The sequence below is a fragment of the Motacilla alba genome, chromosome 7, assembly GCF_015832195.1.
Source record: "Motacilla alba alba isolate MOTALB_02 chromosome 7, Motacilla_alba_V1.0_pri, whole genome shotgun sequence".
NCBI classification, from domain to species: Eukaryota; Metazoa; Chordata; class Aves; order Passeriformes; family Motacillidae; genus Motacilla; species Motacilla alba.
The window spans coordinates 463,822-484,544 of NC_052022.1; the positions used below are offsets into that span (position 1 = coordinate 463,822).

Sequence of the window (20,723 nt, forward strand, 5' to 3'; positions counted from 1 at the left end):
CTCGGTGTTGTGCACACTGACCTTGCCACGTGCTGCAAAAGCACTTCATGGCTGGTGGTTCATGGTGGCACCTCCCAGTTCAAACCCTCTGTGCTGCACTGGGGTGCAGGGAGGGGAGATCCACACTCACAGGGCTTGCAGGCCAAGCAGCCAGGAAAAATGAGGGCTGCTGGAGCACAGTGTGACTCCAGGGGTAAGAAGGGCACGCAGGAGAGATTAGACCAGCAGGTGTGGTGCTTGGTTCATGACAGCCGAGTTCTGCTGCTGAGCTGACAACTTCTCCTGTGTTTTCCCCACCAGGAAAGGGCCGTTACGGAGAAGTTTGGAGGGGTCAGTGGCAAGGAGAAAATGTAGCTGTGAAGATCTTCTCTTCTAGGGATGAAAAGTCCTGGTTCAGGGAAACCGAGCTGTACAACACTGTACTGCTGCGGCACGAGAATATCTTAGGTAAGTAGGACAAGCACATTCTGCATCCTGGTGTGGCGGGTGTAAAGGTGAGGTACCTGGGCAGGCCACCTGTGAAGGCTGCGTGCTCAGCAGCAGCTCACAGTCTCTAGGTTCTTGTGTTGTGATAAATGGCTGACGAGGAGTTTTCAGGGAGAGGCTTCCAGGAGGGGCTGAGTCTCAGGTGGGGAGTGTGTCACAGCAGCTGTGACTTGCTGCTCTGCAGTATTCCAGCAGGAAGCAGTTAATCAGCCAGGTGAGCCAGCTGTGGGCAGCTGGGCACACAGAAAGCAGTGGAGGTGCCACAGAGCCCTGTGGAAGGGACTGGCTCCTGCAGCTCTCGTGGCAGAGTCCTGCCCAGTGTGCCAGCTCTGCCAGCTCTGGTGGAGCTCTGCTGGGTTGTAATCTCAGTTTCCCTGCAGAAATGGAGGGAGAAAAGGTGGGGAGCAGTTTATAATGAGATTTAGGGATTTGAATACTTTTCCTGAAGGCTAAGTAAAGTGCAATATGAATCCAGTATTCTCTTCTGTTTAACTGTTCTGCTCAGGGTAAAAGTAAGCTCTTTTGGTGTTTAAACTTCAGTTATAGCTGCATGATATATCTTTTTCCCTGTAAATAGGAAAGTAAATGAACCTTGTGCATCACTCATACCTCACGTGCTTGGTTCTGAGAACTGGGAAAGTGGCTGTGTTTTGTTGAGCCATGTCTGAGGTTTAAGCAGCCCTTTGATTCCTAATAGACGTGCCCTTCTGTCACTGGTGTGCCACCTCTGCAAATAAAAGCAACAGCACATTTTCAGTGCTGACACTGCCTCACCCAAAATCTCTCTTCAGTCAGTTTTCCTTTGGCTCCTTATTCTTGCTTCCTGTCAGAGAAGGTTCCCTGGCTCTCTAGCTCACTCTGCTAGACATTTGTGTGTTTCCTGAAGCAGTTCCTTTGTTGCTACAAAAATAGTTTGGTGGCCTCCTGAAATGTGGATTATTGAACTTCCCTTCCCAAGAGAGCAAGTGACTTGGCTGAAATTACATTGCATGTTTGCCTTGGTGCTCTGCCTGTGTTTAGTCTTTCTTGATGACTGTCAAATTTGTTGGCTATTTTAGGGACTTTTATGATGCAATATTAAACAATATCACAGGTTACAGAAATGTCACATTGTGCACAAGTCTGACTTTAGGAGAGAAGGCAGTGGGTGTTCTTTCTGACTAATGTATGTGAGCTTTTCATAAACATGATTTGTTCCTTTGACTTGGGAGTAAAACTTTTGTTGTTCCCAGCTAAAGCTGTTGGGGTCGTATGTGGATATATGCAGAGGTGACAGGAAGGGAGCTTCCCCTGAATTTGGGGTTCAGTTTTAAGACATGACATTTTTGAAGGCAGTTCTTGAGGTTCGGGAGTTTTGAACAGAAAATTCTCTCTGTTTCTTCATAGAAGATCACTGCATTGGGCCCTTTTCTCAGCAGCCTGCCCTAGCTGCCTGTGGACTGTAAAAATGGGGATGGTTATGGTTATTCTGGAATAACCATAGGAAATGGTTATTCCTGGCTTGAGGTTTGAGGTGTTTCTGCTTTCCAGTGTGACCCTCTCAAGTGGGCAGCAGCAAATGTGCTACAGCCTTGGGGTCTTTCTGCTTGACTGGGACCTTCCCCACCGCCAGGTCCTTCAAAAAGAAGGAAAAATAAAAATATTTTTAGAGTTTTTTGATGTGACTGATGAGTATGTGAATGGGTTGCTGTGGACAGATGTGAGTTGGAGTCGCAGCGTTTGCTTTCGCGGCAGCGGTGCCCGCAGGGCAGTTGTAATTAAACAAGCTGTGTGTTGCAGGAGGGGCCCGCAGTCCTGATCACCTTGTCACAGAATATCCAGAGCTGCAGGGGACCCGCTGCTGGCTGGATGGGCTGCCCAGGGTCACAGCCACACCCCGGGCATTGTCAGCGCCTGCTCTGCCCAGCTGAGCTGCTCTTCTCGGGGAGTTTGAAGGAGCTCTGTCAGTTCATTTTCTCGCTTCTCCTTCTCCCTCTAGGTTTTATTGCATCTGATATGACTTCCAGGAACTCCAGCACGCAGCTGTGGCTGATCACACACTACCACGAGATGGGCTCTCTGTACGACTACCTGCAGCTGACCACGCTGGACACGGTGAGCTGCCTGCGCATCGTGCTGTCCATCGCCAGCGGCCTGGCGCACCTGCACATCGAGATCTTCGGCACGCAGGGCAAGCCGGCCATCTCCCACCGCGACCTCAAGAGCAAGAACATCCTCGTCAAGAAGAACGGGCAGTGCTGCATCGCCGACCTGGGTGAGCGCAGCCCCTGCTCCCGCGGGCCAGGGCGGCGGCTGGGCCAGCCAGGGGTGCTGTGGGCCCGGGGGGTGTGTCTGTGACTCCTCCCTGTGACCCCTCTCCGTGACCTGCAATGTCCCCTGTCCGTGACCCCTGTCCATGTGCTCGCAATGACCCCTGTCCGTGACCTGCAATGGTTCCCGCCCGTGTCCCCCCGCCCGTGTCCCCCCCCCGTGTCCCCGCTGTCCCCCCCCCCCCCGTGTCCCCGCTGTCCCCCCCCCCGTGTCCCCGCTGTCCCCTGTCCGCCGTCGCTCCCTGGCGGTCGCTGCCGCAGTGCCCGTTGCGGCCGGCAGGTGGCGCCGCGCGCGGCCCGGTTTTGGGGCCGTTTCGCGGGGTCTGCGTCGTTCGGGGCCGTTTCCCGGGATTTGGGTTGTCGGGGCCGTTTCCCGGGGTTTGCGTTGTTCGGGGCCGTTTCCCATCCCCGGGCATTTCTGGAGCAGCGTGTGCTGCCGCAGGCAGCCTGAGCCGTGCTGCTGGCCCCGTGCTCCAGCCGTGTCTGTCGGCTGCAGCCGGGAGCGTTCTGGGACAGAAGCGAGCTCCCTGGGGCCGGCTGGAGCTGAGGCACGATGCGCGGGTGCTCAGGAGCAGGCACAGCAGGGTGGCTTGTTCACACCTGGCAGGGATGTCTGACAGTAACTTTGTTTGCTTTTCTCTGCAGACAAGGGAGAAAGTAGTGGTAGAACTGTATAGGGGCACCATTGCCTAGGCAAAACACGTATCAGGAGATGGGAATTTTTAAAATAATAATTCTACTGTGTAGTTTCTGTCACTTGTGCCTGAGGGACTTGAGATACAGACAGGAAAACACGAAAGCCACATACTTGGGCCTCTGGAAGTTTGCTGTGGGAACAGTAACAAATGCAGCAGTAAGCTGAAAATACGAAGTGTCAGAGTCTGGCTTTTAAATAAATTTTAGTTCACTTTGAGGAGGTGCAGCATGTCCAGACATTGATTGACATGGCACTGGTACAGTGAAGTCTACTACACTATTTATCTGGAGGTTTCAGAGGTCTGAGGGATTTTTCTAAGAGAGCACAGCAGCAAACACTTCCTGATTAGTCTTTATGGTGTTTAAAATAGTTGTTTTTTAAAATGTGAACTCCTCAGACGTATACCTGTCACATTTTTCCTATGTTCCTCCTTCATAAGGGAAACCGACCAAAGAATTTGTTGCTTCTGGCATGCATTGCCCTTTCTTCTGGGAGGCTCTGTCTTGTTTCCAGCCTCGGGTCCCTTGCTGTCAGGATGCGGAGCTGGGGGCTGCTGTGGCACCCCCGGGATCAGGAGCAGGAGCTGCAGCAGAGGCTGGCTCAGCGTGCTGAGTGACAGAGCCCAGGAGTGGATGGCATTCCTCCCTGCTCAGTCTGTCAGCTGGCAAGGCTCTGCCTGTGTCCATCCAAGGGTGCAGGTGCCTGTGCTGGGCAGCTCCGCGGGGCAGCTCCGTGGGGCAGCACGCAGGGCTGTGTGCTCAGAGGGCTGCTCGGAGCAGCAGGTTCCTGTTTGGGAGCTGGTGTCTCACGGCAGGAGCTGCTCAGTGCCCCGCGGGCCTGCAGAGCCCCGGGCTGGGCAGGATCTGCTGCCCAGCTCCCCCCGAGCAGGGGTGCCTGTGCTGGGTCACAGCCCTGACCCCTCTGCCCTGCTTGCTCCGTGCTGTGTGGGTGCTGCTGGCCTCCCTTGGCTGCAGACCTTGCCCTGTCAGCCTCTGCAAGCTGTTTTGCTCAGTTTGGGTCAAGTTTTATGATTTTTATCAAAGTGTTCTCCGAAGTCCTGGTGTTTCCAGAGTTGGCCAGGAAATGTGGTTTCTGACCTTTGCTTGCTGTTGCAAGCTTTTTTTAAGGAAAAAATATAAACCATACATACTGTATGATACAATCTAATATGAATTTAAAATAGCACATAAAAGTGTATGTGTCAGTATTTGACAGAAGTACTTGGATCTGGGAGCAGACTTCTCATCAGGCTGGGGCCACGAGATGGTACATGGGGTGTCCCTAAGAAGGGTGGGACAAACACTTTGGCAGTGCCTCTTGTGACAGGCCAGGGGGAGGTGCTTTGGAACTGAAAGGGGGTCGATTTACAGTAAGTGTGAGAAGTGTTTTGCAGTGGAGGTGGGCAGCCCTGGCACAGGTGCCCGGAGCAGCTGTGGTGCCCCTGGATCCCTGGCAGTGCCCCAGGCCAGGCTGGACAGGGCTGGGAGCAATCTGGGACAGTGGAAGTGTCCCTGCCACGGCAGGGGGGGGGACTGGATGAACTTTAGGATCCATTCCAACCCAAAGTATTCTGTGATCTTTCTGGAGGTGCCATAAGCATATTCTTATCAGCTTGAAATATCTTGTAGTGCATTTGAATTGTAGAAGAGTGTTTTCCAAATTTTTATTGCGTTAAAGACCAGACTGTTCTTTGGAAAGAAAGGCAAATGAATGATCCGGTGATAGGTTAGTTTTTGTGGCACTGAGGTAAAAAGCCTTTTAAGGTTCACCTAAAATAAGCTCCTGTTCAATGTGAGTAGTATATGTCATTCTTAGAAGATTTGTTGAGGAAATTAGGGAGAGTTTGCGTCGCCCTCTCTGTCGCTTGGCTCTGCCATGCACCCACTGCTGCTCAATTTGCAGTGCTCTCTGTTTACCGTGGCCAAATGAGTGCTCTGTGCGTTTCCAAATTTACAGTAATTTGGTCCCTCACATAATGTTCTCTGCTTAAATGTTTAGTAATTAGTAGAAACCAGGTAGAGTGGTTTTGTCTGACTCATTTTAGATCTGCTTGAGGATGTTTATTTTTCAAGCTGCTGCAAATACAGTGTTTTTGTTTTCCAGCTCTGTTTTTTTAACTTGTGTGTATCCTTCGTGCAGTGTTTTTCTTCTCCTTTCCCCACAGTTCGGGTGTATCCACCTACCCAAAAGGTCTATAAATAAATTTGAATGCTGTGTAAAATTGTTTTGTTCTAAGCAGCAGCTGTTTGGCCTCTGCGTATCCGTGCCCGGGGTGCTGGGGACATCCAGTGGCTGCAAAACACTTCATGGCAGTGTTTTGCAAGAGTGCAATAAAGTGCTTGATGCTAATCCCTTGGGAGATACGGGGCCTGTCTGTGGCTGCAGGGGCTGGTTTTGCTGGCAGGTTTGGAGCTGACCCCGCTGGTCTTCGGGCACTTGGGCCCCTGGCTCCTCTTTCAGAACCGTCTGACGGGCACGCTGCTCCCGGGGCCTTCAGGCGTGTGCTGCTGCAGGTGACGGGGACTTACCTGTAGGAAAGACATTCTGTGCTGTTCTTGTGAGCCACGAAGGCTTCCTAAAGATAAGGAAAGGCCTGGGTCTCTCCCGAGGGAGACACCAAGGTTGTCACCATGGCGACGTGATGAAGGAGAGCAGGGTAAAAGATACGGACTCCAGCTGGCTCACAGAATGACATGGCTCCTTGTCCACCCATTGAGACCTTTGTTTCTCGCCCATGACCAATGGGCAATGCGTGTGTCAGTTGAGTAAATGTAAATATCTTGGAGAACTATAGAAGTAACATGTTGCTCTGATAAATTCCCTCAGGCACCCTTCCGATGGAGCCGCGGTGCTTTGCGCCGTGTCGCCCTGCACAGCGACACTTACCCGTGCCTTGTTTCTCTGTCCTGCAGGCCTTGCAGTCATGCATTCCCAAAGCACAAACCAGCTGGATGTGGGGAACAATCCCCGCGTGGGCACCAAGCGCTACATGGCCCCCGAGGTCCTGGACGAGACCATCCAGGCCGACTGCTTCGACTCCTACAAGCGGGTGGACATCTGGGCCTTCGGGCTGGTCCTCTGGGAGGTGGCCAGGCGCATGGTCAGCAACGGTGAGTGCCCGGGGCTGCTTCCCCTGCCTCTGGAGGGGTGAGCAAGGGGTGATCCCTGCAAAGCACCTGCCCCCGGAGCGCACGGCAGCGTGCTGGCCCCGCAGGGCTTTGGCCCCTGAAACGCTGAGGAGGCTGCTGCTGTGCTGGGTACATGGGTGATTGCTGCTGCCCCTCCTGCCAGGGCAGAGAACAGAGTCCCCTGCTCCTTCCAAGTCCTGGAGACATAATTCATATCAAATACCTTGGTTAAAATTTTAGATCAAAGATCTGTATCCTTCTTCTTGTGTCATTAAACCATGGTGAATATTTGTAGCTGTCTGTTTCTCATGACAAACCCTAAAAGACAGAGAGAAAGGCAGTGCAGTAGGTGTCAGAATTCAGGACTGCCTTTGCTTTACCAAGTTGGAAAGGAGCACTGGCCTGTGCACAGGTACAGTTCTGCTGCTGGACACAGGTATTGCTGCAGCAGCTGCAGCTCACAGAGGCTTTACCTGAGCTGCTCTTGAACAAGAAGGGGTGGATGGGGCTGGCAGCCTCACCAGGTTGGTGTGGAGCTCATGGGACTGCAGACCTACCTGCTTATAGGTGTGTGCTCTGGGGATTTGGTTCTGTCTGAGCTCAGTGCCAGCATGGACACACTCCAGGTGACGCAGATCTGTCCCTGCCATGGTCACATCAGGACAGTCTGAAGTTTCAGGTGCTGGTGACACTAAGTGCACAGAACCAGTTGCTCTGTACTCCTGGCTCTTGCTGTAAGTAATTCCATGCCCTTGTGCTGGTTGGGATGGAGTAAACATCTTCCCTGGCCTCTGTGTGCTGAGCTGTGTGGGAATCATGGCTGGTCAGGTGGTCACTGTGATAACCCTGTTTGCTTTGCAGTGAGACTTTGGCATTGGGAGTGAGCCTGCAGGAGCAAGGCAGGGTGGTGTCTTGGGGGGCCAGAGGCACTCATCAGCTCCCTGTGCTCTCCTGGGCTCGTGGGCAGCCTTCCACTGACTCAGCTTCATTTAGTGCTTCAGCTCACAAAGACCTTGAAGTTGTTCTAACATGACTACTAAGGCTGGTAGCTCTTAATTTTTATTTATTTTGATTTAATTATTTTTATTTTTAAAGGCTTACCCAGTGGTCTTCCAGGTGACACAGCAGTTCTTGGTATTTTCTTGTTTAGTAAGAGGAGGAAAACATGATAGGAAGCTCCTTGGGCACAAAGAAGTACTTGTGTGTTGTCTGTGTGCTGCAGTAGGAGCCAGCCAGCGTTTTCTCTGTGCTCAGAATGTGGTTTCAGGCCCCAAAGCTGTGTTTGCCTCTCTTCAGCTGGAGCAGTGCTGGTTCCCTGGAGGGTGTCCCTGCTCTTGGAATGTGCTCCCTTGGTTCAGCACTTGCCTGGTGCCTGGCACTCACAGCTCACATCCTCGGGAGTTGTATGGTTGTTCCTGGGGCTGTGCTCTTGTTCCACAGTGTCAGTGACACCGGAAGCTCAGAGGTGGATCCTGCTCAGAGGAGCCCTGGCTGCTGTTCCCTGTGCGAGGCTGGAGCTGCTGCTGTGCTTTGTGTTGGTTTGGGCAGTGAGATTTGTGCATGCACAGGACAAGCTGGACTTAAAGTCAGCTCAGGGCCATGGATGTGTCCCAGGGCTGGAGCCAGGCTGGGACAAGCTGGGGGTGCTCAGCTGGAGAAGGATCCAGGGAGAGCTCAGGGCCTAAAGGGGCTCCAGGAGAGCTGGAGGGGGACTGGGGACAAGGGATGGAAGGACAGGACAGAGGGAATGGCTTCCCTCTGCCAGAGACAGGGCTGGATGGGAGATTGGGAATTAGGAATTGTTCCCTGTGAGGGTGGGCAGCCCTGGCACAGGTGCCCAGAGCAGCTGGGGCTGCCCCTGGATCCCTGGCAGTGCCCAAGGCCAGGCTGGGTGGGGCTGGGAGCACCTGGGGCAGGGGAAGGTGTCCCTGCCATGGCAGGGTGGCACTGGATGGGCTCTAAGGTCCCTTCCCCCTCAGACCATTCTGGGAGTCCATGAAGTAGCAGGGAGTGGAGGTGAGAAGCCAGTGCAGTGCCTGTGGATTGCGGGTGATCGCAGAGCAGAAGCCAGCGGCCCCAGCGGAGCAGGAGGGTGGCTGGAAGCGGCAGAAGCCACCTCCAGGCTGTGCAGAGGGAGCCGGGTGTCCCCGGCAGTGGGCGAGGGCAGCGTGTCACGGGTCAGTGGGGACAGCTGTGGGACAGAGGTTGAGTGGCTCCCTGGCACCCGAGGCTCCCGCCAGCTGGACAGGGCTCAGAGCGCTCCGCAGGCGCTTCTGGAGTAAAGGCCAGCCTGCTTCCTTTGTCCTCAGTGCTGCGTGTCTTTGCAGCAGCCAGTTATGTGCCCTGTGCTTGGGAAAGAGCACATGACAATGGGGAATTGGAGCCAGAGGCTCTCTGCAGAGATAAAGTTCATCTGTTACAGCCTCGTGGCCCTGGGAGCGTGTTCAGAGCTCTGTGACAGCTGCATTTGGGTGTTGGTCTCGTGCCAGGCCTTACCTGCAGGGCAGGTGTGGCAGCAAGGGCAGAGGGGGTTGTGTTCATGAGGTCTCACAGGAAAGTGGATTCTTAAGATGGGCATTCAGCCCAGCAGCGATGTTTGGTGGTTGCAGCTGGGAATTGCTCTGAGCAGGAGGGTGGGTGATGCTGCTTTACACAGCACACGTCACTTGCCCTGTGTCCATGCCAGAACAGCACCGGGCAAACTGCAGGCTGCCTGGTGCTTCTCTGGGAACTTGCTTGGGTACACAGGCTCCAGATAACCCTACTGTTCTCCAAGGCACTTGTAATCTGCTATTTCCCTTTTTGACTGATCACCGCAGACAGGAGTTTACAGACTTTTGTGGAGTATGCACAGGAATATCTGTGGAACTTTGATCTTCATCTCCAATACAACAGGAAAACTAAAATTCAGCTGCTGTAGGAAAGATTGAGAACCTCTTTTCAGTTTCAGGGTATCCAAAGCAGCAGAGATTCTCCTGGATCTGTCTGGCTGTGGGACAGCAGGTTTCAGTCTGTGGGATTCCTGTCAGCAGCAGCTGTTTGTTGTTCCTGCTGGACACTGAGGGCCTCCCCACTGCTGACCCAGACGCCTGTCTTTGAGCACCAGTTTGTAAATTGGCTTCCTGGGAAGGCTGGGCTGCCTGCAGATGGCTGGTGAGCCTGATGCAGTGAGGAGTCAGAGCTGCAGGTGTGTCCTGGGCAGCAGGCAGAGGGCTCCAGCCTGGCAGCGTTCTGTGAGCGCGGGACGGGCTGGGGGAGCACACACACAGCTCTGGTTCAGTGCCAAACCCTGGGACAGGGCCAGCTTGTGGGTTTCAGGCTGGATGGGGCTTGGAGCAGCCGGGGACAGTGGAAGGTGTCCCTGCCCGTGGCAGGGATGGAATGAGATGGGCTGTAAGGTCCCTCCTGGCCCAAACCAGTTTGTGATTTGATGAAGATGCATCGAGCTCCTGAGTGCCACAGGCTCTTGGGTGTTTGGTTTTGTGGTGGCATGTGGTGCCAGTTACCCTGGGGATTTTACTGGTTTCATAACAAGGAACGAAATGCTTTGAAACACCTGCTTGAGGGTCTGTGAATGCTGACATGCTTATGGATCTTTCAGGAATTACAGAAGCACCAACATGTGTGTTGAGCCTGTTAGAAACCCAGTGCAGGCCTTACATTTTTCTATTTGCTTGTAGAAATCCCGGTTTTTGGTAGGCAGGAAAGCTGCACAAAGCATTGCTTTTTGGCAAGGGATTTACTTCTCCTCCTTTCAGCTCCAGCATCTGCAAATTGGGTATAGCTCATACTTTGTGGACTTGCAGTATGAGCCAATCAATTAACATTGTGAGCAGAAAAAGCTGTTCCTGGGGCAGTGAGGGCTGCTCTGTTGTTCGGAGGCTGCGTGACACTGTAGGGTTGAGTTCTGCAGGATTTTTGTGCCTCTTAGGTGGGTTTTGTGTTGGCTCTGTCCCTGCAGAAATGCTGTTTGCTGTCACAGTCATTGAGTGATGTCTGTCTGTGTCTCACCAGGAATCGTGGAAGACTACAAGCCACCCTTTTATGACTTGGTTCCGAACGACCCCAGCTTTGAAGACATGAGGAAAGTGGTCTGTGTGGATCAGCAGAGGCCCAACATTCCCAACAGATGGTTCTCAGACCCGGTCAGTGTGTGCTGCCCTCTCTTTGTCATGAAGCTTTCTCAGTTGTCACAGGGGAGGGTCTCCGTGGCCTCGTCAGCAGCGTCACCCTGCAGGGTGGGCTGTGCTGGCCTGGCTTGGGCACACTGACAGCTGCAGGTCTGAGCCTCTCACAGATTGGCCTTCTAGGAACATGATTTAGCAAAAAACCTTGCGGCTGCTTCTCCCCGTGGTTGTTCTCCCTCCGAGGGGAGGTGAAGGGGAGGAGCTGGCCCAGGGCTTTCTGTGGCTTGCAGGCACACACAACAGAATGCTGGGCTTTCCTGCCTACGAGACAGGGGCTGTTGTTCTTCTTGAAAGAATGATGCTCAGGTTAATTTTTCTTCATCAGTATTGGTCTGGCCTCTCCAGCTGCCCAGCTGTTTTGTCCTTACCCTGGAGCTGTGGAAGTCAGTTTGCAGTGTGTAGGTCTGGGCAGGCAGAGTGCCCGTCTCGGAGGTTTGGGTGTGGAGCTGTGCCCTGTGCTGGGAGCCCAGCCAGCTAAACCTCGCTGGGCATGATGAAATCACAGTCAGAACTTCTGTACCTTCCCAGCTGCCTCCTGTCTGCAGGAGTTGGTTTCATTGAAGAGAAATTCTGTGTACTGTTTGCCTAATTAGAAAAAATGCCCATACTCAGTTGTTTAAAGTTGCACCAGTTGGTCACTCCAGTCAGCCCGTGGGCAGCTGTGCTCTTGCTTTAATGAAGTTATCAGACTTCAGGAGCTTTTCTAAGCATGTAAGCTCTGTATTTGATGAGCAGTGGGAAGCTCTGGAATTGGAGCGTTCCTTAGGCAATGGAGCCTCTCTGTGTGGGTGCTTGGCCCCAGCCAGTGCTTCCTTGGCTTTTGTTTGGGAGTGGCCCCTGAGCTGCGTGGTTTCTGTTCTCCCCAGACGTTGACGTCCCTTGCCAAGCTGATGAAGGAGTGCTGGTACCAGAACCCCTCGGCCAGACTGACAGCCCTGCGCATCAAAAAGACTTTGACCAAAATTGACAATTCCTTGGACAAACTGAAAGCTGACTGTTGACCCTCTCCTCGTGGTGCTCTCCCGGGAAGGCAGGAAGGCACCTGGCTGGCCCGGAGGGCTCTGGCCAGGCAGCTCCTGGTCCCCACGGCTGCTTGGAGCTCTGGGGAGCAGCTGGCCCCGGGCGCCTGCACTGCTCGGGCCACACCTGGCCACACCTGGCCACACCTGAGGACTCGGCTGGACGGGCTGTGGCTCAGCTAGTGGCCTGAAGGAAGACAGAGAAATCCTAAGACAAGATCAGGGCATTAAACAATGGCTTTGAACAGCTTTTTTTCTTTTTCTTTTCTTTTTTTTTTTTGTTTCCTTTTTCTTCCCTTTTCTTTTTTTTTTTTAATATTTTGTTTTAATTCTCCTAATCACTCCCAAGGTGAACACATGGAAGTGGTAAATTTTAATCAGCAATATTGCCTGTGCTTCTCTTCTTTATTGCACTAGGAATTCTTTGCATTCCTTACTTGCACTGTCACTGTTAATTTTAACGACATGACTTGCCAAAAATATGATTGGCTGTATCCTGCATTGATCTATGCCTGAGTAATAGGAAAAGAATTCGGTAAACTGAAAATGTAACTGTCAGACTTTAGCTGCATTTTACATGTGTACTGATGTTTACAATAATGCTGAACATTAGGAATTTCTTGTTTATCCAAAACTTGCAAATTATTTATTACTAGTGCACTTGCCAGTTTTTTAAACTGTAAAATAAGTGCATAAAGTTAAAGCTTATTTTTATGTGGCCTCTTTCATGATTTCTTACACAGACGTTTTTGTAACACAATATAACCTGAAACATGAATTGTTTTCTGTATTATCATATTACAACTCGATAGTCACATTTTAAGTGCTTCACATTTGTAGGTGTGTGGTCTGTACCATATTTTCAGTTGGAATATGGAACGTATATATAGCCATTTCCCACAGGACCTTGTGTCTGGCATCTTACTGATCTGGGAAAGGAAAGCAGTGGAGGAGTTAACTAGAATATTAGGTCATGAATGCTGTGGGGGAAATGCATTTAATTCTTCTAAGCTATATAATATGCATTTAAACTCTGCCAGAAAAATAACTATTTTGTTTTAATCTACTTTTTCTATTTAGTAGTTATTTGTATAAATTAAATAGAATGTTTTCAAGTCAAACGTGGGAGTGTTTGGTTGTGTGTCTGCCTGTCAGGGATCAGGTGGGCTGCACCTGCAGGCCCCGGGGGCTGCTCGTGCCCTCCCCGGTGCTGAGGCTGCAGAGGGGCAGCAGGAGGTGCTGGGCTCTCCCTGGCCACGTCCCTGTCCCCACCCTGCCGTGCTCCAGGGTCCCCAGCCCCGGGGAGGCGGCTTGGTGGGCACCGAGGCTTCCCTGTGCCTGGGCTCTGCATCCCCTCCTGTCCCTGTGCCTGTGCCTGGGCTCTGCATCCCCTCCTGTCCCTGTGCCTGTGCCTGGGCTCTGCATCCCCTCCTGTCCCTGTGCCTGTGCCTGGGCTCTGCATCCCCTCCTGTCCCTGTCCCTGTGCCTGGGCTCTGCATCCCCTCCTGTCCCTGTGCCTGGGCTCTGCATCCCCTCCTGTCCCTGTGCCTGGGCTCTGCATCCCCTCCTGTCCCTGTGCCTGGGCACTGCATCCCCTCCTGTCCCTGTGCCTGGGCACTGCATCCCCTCCTGTCCCTGTGCCTGGGCTCTGCATCCCCTCCTGTCCCTGTGCCTGGGCTCTGCATCCCCTCCATGTCCCTGTGCCTGGGCTCTGCATCCCCTCCTGTCCCTGTGCCTGGGCACTGCATCCCCTCCTGTCCCTGTGCCTGGGCTCTGCATCCCCTCCTGTCCCTGTGCCTGGGCTCTGCATCCCCTCCATGTCCGTGTCCCTGTGCCTGGGCTCTGCATCCCCTCCTGTCCCTGTGCCTGGGCTCTGCATCCCCTCCTGTCCCTGTGCCTGGGCTCTGCATCCCCTCCTGTCCCTGTGCCTGGGCTCTGCATCCCCTCCTGTCCCTGTGCCTGGGCTCTGCATCCCCTCCTGTCCCTGTCCCTGAGCCTGGGCTCTGCATCCCCTCCTGTCCCTGTGCCTGGGCTCTGCATCCCCTCCTGTCCCTGTGCCTGGGCTCTGCATCCCCTCCTGTCCCTGTCCCTGAGCCTGGGCTCTGCATCCCCTCCTGTCCCTGTGCCTGGGCTCTGCATCCCCTCCTGTCCCTGTGCCTGGGCTCTGCATCCCCTCCTGTCCCTGTGCCTGGGCTCTGCATCCCCTCCTGTCCCTCCTGACGCCCCGTGGAGGAGCCCAGGAGTGGCAGTGCCCTCTCACCCTGGAAAACAGCTCCTTTATCCATAGGCTGGGGATCCCCCGGTGATCCAAGGCTCTGGGCAGGGATTGGCCTCTCCACGCTTCCTTGCTGGGGTAAAACACTTCCCTGAGGTTCCCTTCGGCACTTCAGCTCTGCCAGCTTCTGCTCTGCTGCCTCTGCAGCTCCTGCTCAGCGCCGTGCTCCCTGTCCCGTCCAGGCGGGTGCAATGCCTCATTCCAGGGCAGGAGGAGCAGCAGCAGCAGCCAGGCGTGTGGGGCAGGTGCTGCCAGGGGCTGAGACACGGCGTGGAGCTCTGCAGAGCAGCCTGAGCTGGCACAGCAGCAGCCAGGTGTGTGGGGCAGCATGGAGCTCTGCAGAGCAGCCTGAGCTGGCACAGCAGCCAGGGCCCTCCTTACATGTGATGAAAAAAACCAGGACTTGGGGATTCGGTGAGTGTTCTCTAGTTTGTGACAGGCGTTCAGATGCCTGCCTGTGTTTAGGTTTGCTTTGGGTTGGTGTGTGTGCTGGGCTGGCTGGGGCACGGCTGCAGCCCGGGGGGACGGGCTGGCATGGCACTGGGGGTCAGGGCTGGGCTGGAGCTGACAGGGGCACTGCCTGCAGCTCTGCAGAGCCCCGGCCTGCCGGGACGCCTGCCTTTCCGTGGCAGCTGAAGGAACAGGCAGCAGCACTGGAACCAGGCGGGAGCAGGGCAGGCTCTTGGGGAGCCATGTGGGGTGAGGCCAGCAGGGTGACAGGAGGTGGCACTGCAGGGTGGGGACAGAGGCAGAGGTGGCAGTGCAGTGTGCAGTGTGAGTGTGGTGTGCGTGGTCAGGTGTTTGGTTGGAGTTTTCGCCTCTCCGGAGTTTTCCAGTGCAGGGCTTGGAGGTGAGAGGCACCAGTGGTGCTGGGGGCTGGTGACAGCTCTGGCCGTGCTGGTGGAAGCTGGGCTGTGTCCCTCCACCCCTGCCTCACAGCATCTCACTGGGCATTAGGAGGATGGTCCTGTTAAATACTTGCCCCAGCTCTTGGCACTGCAGCATCCTCTGCCAAGGGCTGGTCCTGGAGCAGCGCTGGCTGCAGCCTGGGAGCAGCTCTGGGCTGGGTTTGGGTTTTCCAGCCCCAGCGCTGGGTGCTGGCTGTCAGCTGTGCTGGGGCTGCTTGGGGTGCTGCAGGATACGGGCAAGGACACCACGGTTCTCTCTCCACCCCCTGGCAGGAGCTGTGCTGAACCACAAGGTCCCCCTGAGCCTCCTTTTCTCCAGCTGAGCCCCTTCCCAGCTCCCTGAGCTGCTCCTGGGGCTCCATTCCCTTCTCTGAACACACAGGATAACCGACCAAAGGATAAAGCCATGAACCACAGGAACACCCCAGTAATACTCTGTATCCTGTCTTAGGTAGAGGAGATTATCTGGAAAAGCCACTGGCAGGGTGGCAGTGTCAGTGCTGGGAGTCCTGGGCACTCCTGGGTGTGCTGGGCAAGGTCACAGTCGCTGCTGCTGCTCTGAGGAGTGCCCTCTGCATAGCAAAGCACACAGGGCTTATTATAACACATTTCACTTTCCCCCCGCCACTGAAGTACTTCTGGTCCAGGCATCGACTGAACGATTTGAAGTGTCAGCTAGAGTGTGTGTGTTGGAATTGGGTGCTCTTTGGCAAATGTGAACCAGGAAAGTGAAGAGGAAAGTAATCCCTGGGAGTTATTTCTTAGCAAGCTCTCATGCCTTGACAGGATAAGTCACGCTCCACCGTGCTGTCCTGATGTGCAGTTGCTGCTGAGGACAGTCAGGGTCCGTGCTGCCCACAGCCAGCAGCAGTAGCTGGGCTCCCTCTTGGGAACTGCAGTGTGGCAGGCCTGGGAGCAGAGAGGGAAAGCTCAGTGGCAGCCAGGGAAGCGTTACCTGAGTGATGCAACCTCGTCTCCAGGTGCCTGGACAGTCACAGGAGAGCATTCATCGCTGCTTTTCCCTGGAGCTGTCAGGGCTTGGGCAGGGGGGAGGTTCCCCGTGAAGGGAACACCCCAGCCTCCCCTCCCCTGCTGCTTCCCAGCGTGTTCATTAATCAGGGCTCCTCCAGCACCTCCACCAAAATCTAATCTTCTAAAGGGATTTGGAATTCTCACACATAATCTGCTGCAGTGAGGGCGTCGCAGCGTTTATTACTGTGGCGATGGCACAGGCAGTTCCCTGCTGCAGCTGAATTATTCATGTGTCTGGCGGGTTTGCAGTGCAGCAGCCAGGACGGAGCTCTCCAGCCCTGCCTCGCTGGGGATCGGAGCCTGGAAGAACAGCCCTCATGAGCAGTGCTGCCTGGGACTGAGCTGTGCTGCTGGCAGGGACAGTGCCCGCAGTCACACGGGCAGACTGCACGCAACCAGGGCCGCGCCACATTTTGAGGGGTACAGGAAATGGAGGGATTTGTTTGGATTTCTCTGTTGCCCAGAGAGGCTGTGGCTGCCCCTGGGTCCCTGGAAGTGTCCCGGGTCAGGTTCAATGGGGCTGGAAGCAGCCTGGGGCAGTGGAAAGTGTCCCTGCCCATGGCAGGGGCTGGAATGGGATGGGCCTTCCAACCCAGACCAGCCTGTGACCCCACGATTCCAGATGCAGAAGGCTGGTTTGTTACTGGTCAGGAATATGGGGCCCTCCAGGCTGTCCTGGGGAGGGACAGCTGCTGGCAGCAGCCTGAGGCCGGGCACTCCAGTTAGTGTTGCTGTGGGAAGTCACTGAAGGCTTCCTCCCCCTCTGCTGGAACTTCCCTTGTGGGCCTTCTGGGCTGGAATTACCCATCAAAAATCCATGTGAAGCCTTCTGGAATTTTAGTTACCTGAATTAAACTGTTTTGATAGGGACAATTCTCTTCCCTGTGAGCAAGATGTCTGCTGTACAAAGTGCTGAGCCTTGGCGCAGTGGCTGGCACTGGAGAAAGGAAGCAAAGACATTCCAGGTGCTGTTCCATTTATAGAGAATCTCAGGCACAGCATACATTTAAAAGATAAGGTCTGTGTGGGAAAAGTGTTTTATCCAATGTCGAGCTACTGAGGTACTGAGACAGGTGCTCTCACCTGGGAATAGCACCTGGGCTTTACATTCCCAGCTGGAAGGAAAAATCCCAGCACCCTTGGGTGCCTGGCCCACGGAGCTGCGCCGGGAGAGAGCCAGAGCCTGCCAGGCAGGGCCGAGCTCTGCTGGGCCCAGCTCATGCCCAGCCAGCCCCTCCTGGAGGAAGGGGCTGCAGGAGGGGTGCTGGCACCTGCCCCACGGCTGGGAAATGCCCCACAGCTGGGACCTGCCCCACGGCTGGCACCTGCCCCACGGCTGGGAAATGCCCCACGGCTGGCACCTGCCCCACTGCTGGGACCTGCCCCACGGCTGGCACCTGCCCCACGGCTGGGAAATGCCCCATGGCTCGCACCTGCCCCACGGCTGCAGCTTCCCACTGGGCTCAGCCCTGTCCTGCAGCCCCTGGGCCTGTGGGAGGCTCTGCCGGGGCTTTGGGGCACCTGGACACCTGACCCTGGATGCCCCCACTCGGTGCCTGCCCGGGGCTCTGGGGCCAGGCCCGGGATGTGCCCATGGGACAGCACACCAGAGTGTGCCAGCTCTCACACTGGGGGAGGCACTTGTTGGGCTGTTGGTTTTTTTTAAACACGGCCCAGTGTCCCCCTTGGCGCCACAGTGTCACGCTGTGTGACATCCAGCTCTGTGTCAAAACCCAGAGCGCAGCCCTGGGGCTCCCGGCCCTTCCTCAGGGCTCTGCTCTCCCAGGTCTGAACCTCTGAGGTGGATTTTAAAAGTTATCTAACATCAGTAATTAATAATTTAGTTATCTAACATCAGTAATTAATAATTTTATTAATAATAATTTCCAACTGCAGCCCCCACCCAAACACTGAGCGCCTTCTCCAGTGCAGTGGCTGTCCACTTCTGTCCCCAAGCTACCCTGGTCTCCTAAAATCAACAGCATTCACACACTGGCATCAGTGTCAGCAAGTCCACGTCTTGGCTTCTGTGCTAAAAACTTTTCCTCTCAAAAAATGAGAAGCTGATGCTGTGTTCAGCTTCAACACCTGGATTCTTCTTTTTCCAGTGGGTATCACGGAGAGATTTTTTAAAAAGGTTTTTTTGGGTGTTTTTTGGTGGCTTTCACAGCTTGGAAAAGGCCACGCATACCTTCCTCTCATCCCTGTGTATTGTTCTTCATCTGTTCAAGCTCAGAGATAAGCCATGTGTCAACTGTGAAAAACTGTGCCAGAAGGAAATCGCACCTGGCAAGGCCAGGGATTTTTGGTTAGAGACATTAAAGCTTGCAGTCATCTTGCTCTTTGGATCTTGAGAGATGGTGACGCCCTTAGTGTGCTGCCAGCTGGAGGCAAGGGCTTTGCATCGCCCCCATCTCCTCCCCCACGGGTCTCTGCAGCAGTTTTCTCCAGTTTTCACCACCCAAAAACCCTTTTCCCAAGTGTCATGGATATTTCAGATCCACAGCATGGCTCTCTTTTCATTCTTGGAATGTTCTGGAACACCTGGAAATGCGGTCGGGCGTCAGCGCCTGCGGCCGCGCTGCCTTGGCCGTGTCCTGTGTGCAGGGCTGGCCCTGCAGGGAGCTCGGGGCAGCTGGGGCTGCCCGAGGGAGCCCCAGGAGCTGGGGAGGGCTGCTCCCTGCCCGGGTCCAGCCCTGCCGTGCCCCAGGCCGGGCCAGAGGTGCCTCGGGTGCTTCAGCTGCCCCGGGAACACGCTCACACCTGGGCACTCTGTCACTCCTGTGATGGGATTCTGTGGGAATCCAGGACATGTGACAGCCCCTCTTCGCTGGGAGCAAGGACGCTGACACCAGGAGATAAAAAAGGTCTTTTGCTGTTTCTAATTGTTTGCTGAAGTGAGAGAACCTGCAATTGCGTCTCCTCTGCGAGCACTTGAAAAAAAATCGTGAGAGACTTGACACAATTCCATGTTGTCAGTGTCTTTTGCTCTGTTTCATGAGGGTCTTGAGCTCAAATCAAACCCTCAGGAGAAGAGCTCTGGCCCTCTCCCTCATTCCAGTCTGGTGCCTTTGGCCATCCCAGCCGTTCCAGGTGGATGGTTCCGTTTCCCGGGTGCTGTTTCTGGCAAATCTCCTCTCACTCCCCTGGGAGATGGTTCCAAACCAGCTGCTGGAAGCTTCCCACTGGAAATACGGAGGGTTGGGCTTGGGCAGCAAGAATGCCCCTGGATCCCTGGCAGTGTCCCAGGCATGTCGGGCACTGGGCCTGGAGCAGCCTGGGACTGGGGGGGTGTCCCTGCCGGGGCAGGGCTGGAACAGGGGGGGCTGTAAGGTCCTTCCAGCCCAACCCAACCCATGATAAATAGCTTTCTAACTACACTAATGCTCGCTCTTTGAGCAGCTCTTGTGCCCGATGCTCCACTGCTCCAAGCAGTTCCATACTCATCAGAGAGGCCCCCACCCGCTGTAAGTGACCTTTCCAGGAGACCCCGGGCTGCTGTGCGCCTGATTTCAGAGCCATAGGAAGCAGCATCTGGGGAGGGGGGACTGAAGAATTGTAAAATGTTTCTTGGAACAGCCTGGCAATTTTTCACCTCTTGTTCTAATTGCCCCAGCCAACAGTATAATGCTTTTGCCAGAATGTACCAGCCTGATCCGAATTTTTTGATGGTTTAATGGCATTTCTGGGTGAGCAGAGAGGGGATAAGGGCTGCTCTCTATCCAGGACGCTGATGTGGGAGGCAGAGGACCAAGGGCAGGGGTAACTGCTGACCTGCTGCCTGTGCCGGGGAGTTTGTGGATTCCCTTTGGGTTTTTTTACACAAAATTTCAGTAGAGCTTGGTTTTGTCCTGATGTGGAGCAAAACAAATTACGAAACAGAATTCTCGGCTTTTGGCCAGCTCTGAGAGTGCTTTCAGTCAGCAGAAGTTTCTCTGGTGGTACCTATTTCCAAAGACTCTTAAATCCCCAGGACAGGCTGTTCCTGTCCCCCGCGAGCCGTGCCATGCGAGCAGCCAAGCTGGGGAGCACATTTGTCTCACGACAGCCTCAAAGCGTGCTGGGTTTTCCCCTCCCATCCCTTGTCTTGTTCTTTTGGTTTCTGCTGGTGTTTGTTGTGCCAAAGGCCTGAGGAAGATCAGGCAGAGGGTGAAGGCTCAGTGGTGATGGATAACCAGGACCCCAGCCTTCAGGTCCCTGAGTATATATATATTATTTTATTTAATAAAAGCTTTGATTCACCTTCTTTACAAGTGCAGGAGATACTCTTTTCATCGCTTCTGCAAAGTGTGAGTAAACATGTTCTGTACATTTTCTTTCTTAACCTGAAGAAAAACTAATTACATAATTGCTGCTTTTATGTCTTCCTTTACATGGAGAAGCAGAACAATTCCGTGCTGTGAACCAAAACAGAGTCTGAGTGAGTTGTATTTACATTTTCTAGTGGCATTGAGCAAACGAAGTGAACTGTTTGTGAGATTGGGAAGGAGTGGGAGCGAGCACGGATGTGCCAGGACCAGCGCTGCCGTGGCTGGTCTGACAGCAGGGTGAGCAGTGCCTGGTGCTGCTGAGGAGCCAGTGTTCCCTCCTGGTGTTCCCAGCGCCAGCTGGGATCTCCAGGAAAGGAATACGTGGCTTAGCAGGTACTTGGCAAGTGATGGATGGCTGAGCAGGTGCAGGAC

General features: G+C 54.3%; 1 protein-coding gene across 2 annotated transcripts in view; it reads left to right on the forward strand.

Moving 5' to 3' along the window:
• The window catches only part of ACVR1 (activin A receptor type 1), a 45,833-nt gene extending 32,886 nt beyond the window's left edge, over window positions 1-12,947 (forward strand). For both annotated transcript variants that reach the window (XM_038142642.1, XM_038142643.1), the window contains exons 6-10: window positions 301-447; window positions 2,465-2,740; window positions 6,405-6,602; window positions 10,635-10,765; window positions 11,674-12,947. In XM_038142642.1, the coding sequence (XP_037998570.1) occupies window positions 301-447; window positions 2,465-2,740; window positions 6,405-6,602; window positions 10,635-10,765; window positions 11,674-11,808 (887 nt within the window). In that variant the 3' untranslated portion in view covers window positions 11,809-12,947. The remainder of the gene's footprint in view (window positions 1-300; window positions 448-2,464; window positions 2,741-6,404; window positions 6,603-10,634; window positions 10,766-11,673) is intronic.
• The last annotated feature ends 7,776 nt before the right edge of the window (window positions 12,948-20,723 follow it).